We start from the raw sequence: 11,162 nt of genomic DNA, 5'->3' as shown, positions 1-11,162 counted from the left end.
ATAGTGACAATTTTACAAGTATATGGCTATTTTCTGAAATACATCTCAGCCAGATCAGTTCCTTTGTTTATTTGAGATTTAATACAACATTTCTCACAGCATTGAGCAGCACTGAGTTAACTTTTGTGGTACTTACAGTTCATGACATCTGATTATTCACTTATTGTTTCTTAGTCTCTAAGAAATCCTGTGTATGGAGTGTAAAAGTAAGAATATAGCTATGTTATCCCAAACAAGACAATCATGAGCTGGTATGCAGTGGAATTCCTTCCAATAATCTATTTTTCTTAAAAGTTCAGATGATTTTGTTTAGGTGGTGGTCTCATTAGGAGCCTCTGTTGATGGCTGGCATTTTCCACATCCTTATTGTGCTTTCTTGAGGAATGATTTGCAGTGCACAAATCGATTTCAAAATTCAACTCCATGAGATATCTTAGAATTGTGGAATTATTACAGCCATCTTTTTAAAAAGGAACTACTTTGTATTGCCACAGTCAAACTGATGCTAGCTTCTCGAAGCATTATGAATGTCATCCTTTCTAATGGTACTGGACTTCCCAGAAAATGCTTAGAGAGTAATCCTTACTATGCCTGGAAAAATCACATAGATTCTGATCAGATTCTCCTAAATGGAGGCTGCTAAATCTTACATCCTTTCAGGACTTTGGCACATCTTTGTTAGGTTTTCTGAAGCTACTTTAAGAACTTTCAGATGCATGTTCAGATGGTATTTGCTTGAGAAATAATCCATTTCCAGATACACAAATTTCTGGTTCCACTTGCTTTGCAAGTTTGCTAGGATTTGCATGAGAGCCTGTTGGGCTGTTTCCATGTTTGGCTGGCATATCCTGCCAAGTCAGAGGATTGTATACAACATAGTCATCAATAGGATGTGTGTTTCTTTGCTGCAGTAGCCAACTGTCAATTCCCTATGAAACTTAAAAGATTGGAAGGTCAGCTGTTGCGTAATATTTCTTAGCTAAATATGGACTAATCAATTGTTCTTGCATATAACAGTAATTCAGAGAGGCCTCTTCTCCGATGTTATGAGTGCAAACCCACAGGAACTTTACTGATCGCCACAGGGCTTATGTATAGAATGAATAGATTCTAAGTTTTGGGCACTGGCAAGCTAAAGAAAGTTAGTTAAAATTTTACTGACTGCTGTAAACTGGATATTTAAATCCCATTTTTAGAGGTGCTGCAAATATCAAGTTACTTAACTGTAACACGTAATATAATTACACATATATTTGCTATTATAAGGAATCAGTGATGACTCTGCTAGCCTTCCCTTTCAGCTTAATTTCCCTTTTGATTCTGTTCCGTATTGATTCTGGACTTAAAGGGCAGTAACTACTGAGATTGTAACCAAGATTCTACAAGTGAGCAAGGAGTTTGAATTTATGTTACTACTGTTGTGTCATCAGTGAAGAAATACTGCTGGTCAGGTAAGCCAGTTTGAGTTACATAAATCTGGAAAGCGCTATCTTCTATGAACTTGGTTAAGGGTGCTGGTACAAACTAGCAAAGATTAACTTCACAGGTTGGCTGAGTATATTTCCAAATAACAAAACTTGCTGCAGGCTCGTAAAAGGCTTCCCAACTTTCAGGCAAACTTGGCTTCTCTTTGCAAAAAGTACACTGAGATGGATCAAAGCTCCACTGCTAAGTTTTTGAAATTATAAACTGCTCAGAAGATGTAAATGTGCCTCTCAAATACTGGGAAGGTGCTAACTGCCACCGATTTAAGAAGCACAGAAAGAATCTGATTTTTGTGGCTTCAGCTGATAAACTAGCAAACCTGAAAGGCAGTGTTTCAGCATTTTAATATCCCAGAGGATCTAAATCTTTGCAAAGTAATCTGGTTTAATTTTTTAAAAATTTTAAGTTTGTTCAAGGTGATCTGCTCAGAGAGATGCTGCTGAGTTCTTGCAGAATGTATCAGAACTGAAAGAATATGAATAGTGGACCAGGCTCCTAAAGAAAGTACCATATTATTCAGGAGTAAACATCAGTAATAGTAGATAATAGAGTATTTAAATTGTCACTAATGGCCATAAAACATACATATCCCTGATTCAACTTTTGTTTCTAATATTACTTACCTTGTCCGAGCTCCAAGAATAAGAATGCAGACTATAGGAACAATCTGATTCATTACTAGCAGAGAATTTCGTATTAGACCATTTCATTATGCTGCTTCTTGCTCCTGGTTTGTAAAAAATTAGTTAATTATTTTAGCTGCATTTCTAACCATTACGCTTCCTGTGCCTTAAAGCAGATGTTAAGACTGAGGCATACAGTTCAGCAAGGATGCGAGCTTTCAGACTAGTGACATGAATACTTAGCCGTGGTGCCTTAAGGGTTCGGGTACACCATGTGCTGGAGGGTGTCAGCATCAGAAAGTCCAATGTGCTACAAGTTAACAGGCTATATGAAGATTTGGCTCTTCAACGTTCAGAACACTTTTTTTTTTTTTTTTCTCTTACCTTGTGATTACATGATAGGAGTCTTAGATGCTGACCAAGTTGAAAGCTCTTCAAAGTCTCCACTGAATACCCAGGGCAAGTGAGTTACTATCTTTACTACTTAAAATGATGGGTAAAGATTTTACAGTGTTCTTTGGGGTACAACTAGTCCTAAAAGCAAACAAAGAAAACCCAATAAATATGGAGAAACAGCAACTAAAGCTGAATACTTCAGAACGATAAGGTTTTTTCTGACAGAAGTTTCTCTTCAATAGTACCTTAAATTACTGGATGGGCTAACCAGTCTGTTAAACCAGAGCTGCTGTGAAAGTTGTTCCAGTGATGTTGATCTTACTGTGACAGTCATGAACAGATACACACCCCTCCCAGAAAAATAAGCTAGTATGTTCATTTAGCCTGAAGAGTTGCATAATGTAAGCCATTGAATTTTATGCAACAATTTTTACATCAGTTTCTCTGAATAAAAGCTACAAATGTTTTCATGACCTTTTGAAACTCAAGCTCAGAAATCATAACCCAAATATTGTGATCTTTTGCAAAGCTACCTTAGTTTTGAAGTTATGGGGGATCATATGTTGCTCTATCTTGGATAGGACTCTAAACCTAATCCTGTAGTCTGGTTTGGGTAGGAACTGGTACTTTTCTAGTTTTTAATTAGAAGTGATTAATGTTTGATCAAAGTATCTCAGTCATTCTTTTCAGTAGCTTTTCCTTTTTTCTTTTTTTTTTTTTTTTTTTTGATAAAAGCATAAAGTAAGGATAAAAGCCTGATCAGCTTATAGTGGTGATGTTTTTATATGGTATAGAAGAATGACTACCTTAACATTATCTGTATTATAAACAGATGTTCATGGTACATGGGTACAGAAATATCTTCAGCCTTTGCTTTGTACCAGTTCATTTCAGAGGTGATCCTGGAATATGAACCTCTATTCCTTTCTGAAAGTTTTTAAAATATTGATCTTTTATGCATCCAGTACTACATCAGGTAGGACTGTTTTTCTGACGAGAATCCTTGTGCACTGATGTGGCAGATATAAAGATGAGCAAAAGCTTTTGTTTCTCTTTGTATCATCTCTTTCATTTCTGTACAATAAAGCCTGGAACAAAGACTGTCTACTTGAAGTCTTCAGCTAGGACTTGGAGATATTCTCATTGTTTCAAAGACAGCTCTCTCAAACTTGAAATGCTGATATTTCTGGAGATCCAGAGACAAAGTGGCAGCAAAATTAGCTTCTGAGACATAAGTATATCTATTTATGGTTGTTGCAGTAATCTGAATTCACTGATTATTTTTTTTTTCCTACTGCTTGGATTCTACATAGTGAATTAATGGTATAAAACAACGAGTTATCCGTGGAACTGCACATACTCATTTTCACAGCTCCTTAATTTTGTGGTTTCTGTGCTCTAGTTCTAGGCCTGGACTCTTAGCGAATTTCTTGTAGCACTTACTTGGAAAAAAAACATGCTGACAGAACTTTCCCCAGCCTTTAATAGTCTCAGGTACCCCTCTTACAGAAGGTGATTACTGTCCTGGGTGATATAATTGGGAAGATAATAAGGTGCAGTTAGATTTAACCAGGGAGGATTCTGGCACTGATGTGTTACGCCTATGCCCTGGACAAGCACAGTTCAAAGAACCTCCAAAGTCTTCCCATTTTATGTCAGTTACTGTGGCCCTTTTTTTGCATCACATTGTCAACTGCAAGGGCTTATCAACACAAAGAAATGAGAAAGGGTTAAGGAAGCTAGGATGTATTTGCATCTGCTGTCCCTGTGAGGGTGCCATGGTGCACCGTATACAAGCAGAGGACGACCAAGCTCTCTTGGTGTTATTTTTGCTTATCTCAGTATCTTTCTGTAGCTACTTAGCTTGTAGTTAAGTAAGTCTAATTCGATGCAAGGTCTGCATGATTTGTATAAGGGGAACTGAGATCAATTAATATTATATAGGTCAGGGTAGGATGTAAGAAAGAAAACCTTTCTGGTACCTGTCTAAAAACAAAACCACGTAGAGAATGGCAAAAGCCAGTGAAACATTCATGACATAGGTGATACTCAATGCTTGCGGTACACCTAAAAGGAAAAACCAAAACACATCAACAGAATAAGGAGCTAGGTTAACAAGCAGTTAACGCTTTATCATAAAATAGTAGCTAAATTTTTTATTTGAAAAAGGACAATTCCAAATACATGCTACAGAATTGTTTGGAGATGTACTCCACTAAAAGCAAGTTTAAAAACAAAAACCTCTGCTTTGCTTACCATGGATGTTTCCATGGATGTTTATTTGTTTACAAAGCACATATTGTCTACCCTGTAGGTGAAATCAGTTACTTATAATAAAGGCAGAGAAATAACCGACAAGCTAGAAAATATGCTCAAAGACATGGCACTGTCAAAATGTTGGTTTAAAAATACTTGTAGCACTTCCCTACAATAGGAAATACTCTGCAGTTATTCAGCAGATTCCAAGGTGCCTATCCAGTCGTGTTTTATCTCTTGCACTTATAAGTTGTTTAGAGTTTCTGGATTCTTCTAAAATGAGCCTTAGAGGTGCAAATTTTTCTCTGCAAAGTGGACACTTCACTACAGAGTCATTCTCCATTTCATCTTGGTGGTCAGCCCAAATTTTCATACATTTTATGTTAATGTTGTTACCATAGCTGTATTTATAGAAAATCAATACCAATTTCTGTAATCTCTCCAGAAACATGTAAAAAAAATCACATAGCAATACTAAGTAGTCATCCCTTTTCTTTTCCTCCTTCCCTTCCACCCACATTTTAACTTGCAGGATTACTTAATTTTCCAGATTGGAAAAGGGCTGTAACACCTGTCAGGTGTTTTTCCTTGTGTAGTGAAGCTAAGTATATTGTAATGTTTATTCTATAATGAGATATGTAGCAAGACAAAGAACAAATTGTACACACAGTAAGTGATGAGAAGCATTTTCTTTAATAACTCCTTTAGTAACTTTAATAACTCCTCCTGACAAATGGGACAAACATCCTCTTCATCAATTTCTTTATGATCAATGCATCTATCATTCTCCTGGTGTAATGTTTGTGAGAAGAGAGTTTCCTCTGGATTTTGTGTTTGTTCTTGATGCAATTGCTGAAGCACATCCTCAATTTCTCTTTCCCGAAGACCCAACGTAAAAGCATCTAGCAAAAGTAAACACAAAAATAAACACAAAAATTAAAAGTGTTTTGGCACTGTCTCACTTACAAGAGTTCTCCATCTGTGAAATGCGGTAGGTACTCGCTTTCAAACATATGCAGTACATTTCAGCCAAAAAAATGTTGTAAATTGTTTTTTATAACTTGCACAGTAACTGTTAACAATATTGCTTATGCAAGTTCTTATCTAAAATGGTGTCCAACGCAAAAATGAATCAAAAATGTTTCTAAACTGAGAAGTTTTCAGTATTTTTTCAGTAAGTTAAATTTGGTTTACTAAATTTATTGATCAAAGCAGCGTTTTGTTCCAAAAGGCCTTTATAGATATGTTTAAGTCAGAGTAAAAAAAGTTTTTACTTCTAAATACTGGAAATGAACAACTACGGAGGATTTTCTAGAAATACTATTTCCTGGAAATCTTCCCTCTAGTGAGCTGTGTTTAAAAAAAAAAAACCAAACTTTTCAGATCCCAAGGAATTGAGCTTTGCACTATCTTTTGAAACATGGAATAATAAAGAAGGAAACATGATTTCCATAGTATAGTTCATGGTGCTTGTGAACTGAATGTATTTTGCTTCTCGTTCAAGATTCAAGAGGCTAGTCTCATAACGAAATGCTGACACTTCAGTAAAACACTGAAGGGACTTCCTTGAAGTTTCCTTATTTTCAGAAGGAGAAAATGATGCAAGGTAGGAAATTCCTGTGCTAACAGCCAGCTTTGGCAAAATGATCTGTTCTCTGAAACTCAGTCTGGGTACAGTTCTGATACCCCATGTCACTATATCCACAGCCAGAAGCTAGTTACAAATTCTAGTGATGAGTTAAGATGAAAACCAGCTCACTGCTTTCTACTGAAGTTATTTTGCCTGTACAAAACTTCAGAAAGTAAAATGTTCTAAAAGCTAGTTCAGATGAAAAAATGCAAGCTAGGTTCTGACTATGTACAAGATGTTTGCTTTTGTATGTAAATATTTTTTAAGAAGTAACTTCTTGAATGGTGGCCATTCTTTAAAGTTGTTTTGTATTTAGCTGCTTTGTTACTACTTAGAAAAAGATCTTTAGACTAATTATTTTGTGGGATGTTTTCACTATTTGTATTATTTGAGTTCCTAAAGTTCTAAGTAAGGAAATCTAACAAAGCAGTTGAGATTCTGGCTCATAATAGCCTAAAGCCCTGACTCATGTCAGAAAGCTAACCTGGCTATACAGATTATATCCTTTGGATGAAAAAGCTTTGTGGTTTTGGTGACAGAGAGCCACAAGTGTCAAAATCAGTAAAGGATTACATTTTGCACAGCTTACTTTTTTCATATACCTATAAGTTTGAGGGGGAATCTCCAAGACATTGGCAGCATTCATGAAATACTAATGATGTGAAAGTAAAAATGTCACCCTAAACTAGAAAAGTCACTGCAGCTAGTTTATGCTGAAGGGCTTGCTACGAAAAAGTGGTACAAGATGAACTGTAGTTCTATAGTTAATTTCTTATTAAATGAGGCATCAAATTTGTGTCTACCCACTAACCACATCTTGAAAGCACTAGATTAACTTCAGTACAAGATGTTTTAAAATATTAAATATTATATAAATATATAAATTTTAAATATTTTAAATTGTTGCTTTTTTTGCATTTTCATTTTTCTTGAAACTGCAGTTGTAATCAATGATATAACACAAAGTGTTCTGTATCAGAAATAGGAAACAAATTGTAAAATGCCTGAGAGCACTAAACTTTTTTTTTTTAAGTGGAAGAGGGAGAGGAGGAGCAAGACCCTGATCTATAAAGAAATCTTATCAAAACTCTGGAGGACATTGCTTCATGCATTTAAAATCTGTAAGTTCTACATGCCAGCCATAAACGAGAGGCTAATACTTCCATTCATGATCTCTTGGTAATTGAGACTTTTTCAGCAGTATCCTACAATTCATAACCAAAATATCTAATACGTATAAACATCAGTGTAAAGTAAGGTAGACGTTAGTTTGACAATTTAAATGGAGCAGCCTTGTAAGAGTCCTACACAATCTTACAGAGAAAGTATTAACGGTGTGATTAGATGAGAGAAGCTGAATAATCTTATTGTAGTGGATATATTAGTAAATTTTAAAAATTGATTTAAAAGTAATTTAAATCAAGGGTGTAGTCCTACTCCTGGCTTATTTTGCTGTCACTGATTTCTTCAGTGACTTGGTTCTACTCTCTAGACGGCCAAAACAACTTAGCCTAGCCAAAAATAGTAATTTTCTGTTTAGTGGGCTTTGATTCAGCCTATTGAATCCTGAGACAAGTAATATATCCTTATCAGCAAAGAGAGAATGGGACAACTGCTGTGGCTGCAGGAAACCATTTCACCGCTTTCTGCGTGACGCTTCGCGCTAGGGCAGTGGATTGTGGCTCCGTTCAGGGTGCACCAGGGCCTCTGGGGGAAGCGACGTGGGCTTCTTCTGAAGTCTGAAATGGATCTTGTGTGGCTGTTTTTGACACCAGGTTTATCTTTGCTCCAACGTAAACACACCTGCGCTGATACATAAAAACATGTACTTACCGCCCCCCCACCCCCCCGGCACTAAAGCCAAGCCAACAGCTCCCTGTAGGGCGCAGCTCTGAGGGAGCAGCTGGTGCCCTCACACGCTGCCCCGCGGCCCGGCTCGGTCTCCTCTGCAGCGGTAACTGCTGCGCCTCACACCGAGGTGGGGCCGTGCACGGGGGCGCTGCGGCCTCCGGCCCCGACCGCCGCCCTCCAGCCGGCGGGGACACGGGGGCACCTCGGGGCGGCGGCGGGCGCAGGGCCCGGCCCTGCCGGGAGGGCGGCGCGGGCGCGGCGCTGCCCCCGGCACCTGCCACAGACGGGCGGGAAGCGCCCGGGGAAAGACGAAGCGGCGCCGCCCAGCTCCGGCGCGACGCGCACGCTGCTGCCCGGTGCCGCCGCCGCCACCGCCTCAGCTCGGCGCTGCCGGGCACCCACCGGCCGCCGCCATGGCCAGAAGCGCCTCCGCGGGCCCCGCAGGCCGAGCTCCGCGGAGTGCCGCCCGCCTCGGGGGTGCAGCCGGCGGGCTGCGGGCACGGCCGGCCGGGGCGGCGGCCCTGAGGGGGGCCCTGCCCAGCCCAGGCTCCCGCGGGCTTCGGGGTTGCAGCCGCCGGCTGCCGGTGGATCTTTTCAGGAGAAGGGAAGGGTCGCCTCCTCACCCACTTTCGATCCCTTCCCTCGGCACTCCTCAGTTATTTTTTAACGCACTCGAAATACGCCTGTTTTATTCCGTGCTCTTTGTAAGGCAAACGATTCAGAAAACGTTTACCAGAAAGGTGGGCGGGCTTCCATTTTGTGTCGCAGTCGCTAGGGGGAACTGTTGCACTCCCTGTAGTCTGTAAAAACGTGTTTATTTTCACTTTGTTAAATATTTGTGTCGATTCTTCAAACAATTGATAGTTACGAGTCTTTTGATAATATAAAAGTAGTTTGTGTAGTTTTTACTGGAATATAAACACATACAACGTGGTAATGGGGTCCTAAATCCCATTTATGGTTTTTTTGCCCTGTGCTAAACCTCTTTGAAGTGCTCCCAGAAAAGCAGGAGGAGTCAGCAGAGGGGCCCCCGCGGATGCCAGAGGAGTTGAGGTTATGGGAATGCAGCAGGAATCTGGGGCCTGGCGCCGTGCCACGTCAAAATGGATGCCCCCCGTGCCAGGTGGTGGAGGAAGAGTGTTGATGAAGAAAAGCTGATCTAGCTTCAGGACCCTGGTACAGATCAGTGCAGAGCTGAGAACAGGGTCAGACAGGTTGTTCTGAACGCTAGGTTCATGAAAGAAACAGCTGGGGCCCCTGGTGCCTGAGTTGGAAAGAACTGTGGAGTAGTGTGGAAGGCACTAACTACACAGGGACTTGATAGAGTGACATGATACAGTGACTCAGGTGAGTTGGTCACAAGTGTGACCTGAGTCAGCTCAAGTGGACAAGTCAACCTGCAAGGATTGAAGTGGCTGGTTTTTCGCTTAAGTGGTGCATCAAATAATCCTCAGAGTTTTTTCTTTCAACCGATTCATAAGACCCCTGCCAGGAGGCTGAGGCTGAAGGGTGGGAGTTGGAAGAGGATTAATAGACAAAGTCCCTTGGTGCAACATTCTTAAGCAAAGTCCTCAGGGTGTAATTTTTCACTAGATATCACAGACTTTTTGCAAAATCTCCTGGACCAGCTTGTTTATGTCCTTTTCCTTGACTTTACTACTGTGTCATCTCTCCTGAATGATGTTTTAGGAGATAAAAAATTGGAGAGACAAGGATTTGATGGATGGACCACTCAGTGGATAAGGAATTGGCTGAATAGTTGTGCTCAAAAAGTTGTGGTCAATGGAGAGCAGTGACAAGTGGTGTTCCTCGGGGGTCCGTGTTGGGACTGGTGCTATTTAATGTCTTTGTCAGCAACACAGACAGTGGAACTGAGTGCAAGTTCTCCAACGACTCCAAGCTGTGTGGTGCGGTCAATACACTGGAGGGAAGGGATGTGCCATCCAGAGGGACCTGGACAGGCTGGAGAGGTGGGCCCGGGCAAACCTCATGGAGTTCAACAAGACCAAGTGCAAGGTCCTGCACATGGGTTGGGGCAATCCCAAGCACAGATACAGGCTGAGAGATGAGTGGATTGACAGCAGCCCCGAGGAGAAGGACTTGGGGGTACTGGTGGAGGGAAAACTGCCTATGAGCCAGCAATGTGCGCTCACAGCCCAGAAAGCCAACCGTGTCCTGGGCTGCATCAAGAGAAGTGTGGCCAGCAGGTCGAGGGAGGGGATTCTCCCCCTCTACTCCAGTCTCATGAGACCCCACCTGCAGTGCTGTGTCCAGCTCTGGGGGCACCAACATGAGAGGAACATGGACCTGCTCGAGCGGGTCCAGAAGAGGCCATGAAGATGGTCAGGGGGCTGGAGCACCTCCCCTGTGAGGACAGACTGAGAGAGTTGGGGGTGTTCAGCCTGGAGAAGAGAAGGCTCCAGGGAGACCTTATAGCGGCCTTCCAGTGCTGAAAGGGGCTACAGGAAAGATGGGGAGGGACTCTGCATCAGGGAGGGTAGGGATAGGATGAGGGGTAATGCTTTTAAACTGACAGAGGGTAGATTTAAATTAGATCTAAGGAAGAAATTCTTCACTGTGAGGGTAATGAGGCACTGGCACAGGTTGCCCAGAGAAGCTGTGGCTGCCCCCTCCCTGGCAGTGTTCAAGGCCAGGTTGGACGGGGCTTTGAGCAACCTGGTCTAGTGGAAGGTGTCCCTGCCCATGGCAGGGGGGTTGGAGCTAGATGATCTTTAAGGTCCCTTCCAACCCAAACCGTTCTATGATTCTGTATTCCACTTTTTTCTTTTTTCTTCCCCACTAGACATAAGATGTCATAGCATTAACAGCCATACAGGAATGTACAGTGTCTGCTCTGAGGGAAGAAGAATTTTAAGAATAAGTAAGACCAATCGATGCTCTTGTGATTTATACAATTCTCA

The 11,162-nt window shown here is 41.2% G+C and overlaps 1 protein-coding gene across 1 annotated transcript; it reads right to left on the bottom strand.

The window, feature by feature from the left end:
* Nucleotides 1–241: 241 nt before the first annotated feature.
* On the bottom strand, nucleotides 242–8,997 carry ZSWIM2 (zinc finger SWIM-type containing 2). Its single transcript, XM_074829973.1, is given in 14 exon segments — nucleotides 242–290; nucleotides 292–484; nucleotides 487–569; nucleotides 571–925; nucleotides 928–937; nucleotides 2,493–2,548; nucleotides 2,551–2,737; nucleotides 4,487–4,571; nucleotides 4,917–4,962; nucleotides 4,965–5,199; nucleotides 5,427–5,662; nucleotides 7,555–7,595; nucleotides 8,224–8,889; nucleotides 8,975–8,997. Coding segments are annotated over 14 exon segments (2,265 nt in total).
* Nucleotides 8,998–11,162: the final 2,165 nt, after the last annotated feature.

The sequence above is a fragment of the Strix aluco genome, chromosome 6 (assembly GCF_031877795.1).
Source record: "Strix aluco isolate bStrAlu1 chromosome 6, bStrAlu1.hap1, whole genome shotgun sequence".
Lineage (NCBI taxonomy): Eukaryota > Metazoa > Chordata > Aves > Strigiformes > Strigidae > Strix > Strix aluco.
Note: the sequence above shows the minus strand (reverse complement) of the source record. Positions and strands in the feature narration are given on the sequence as shown.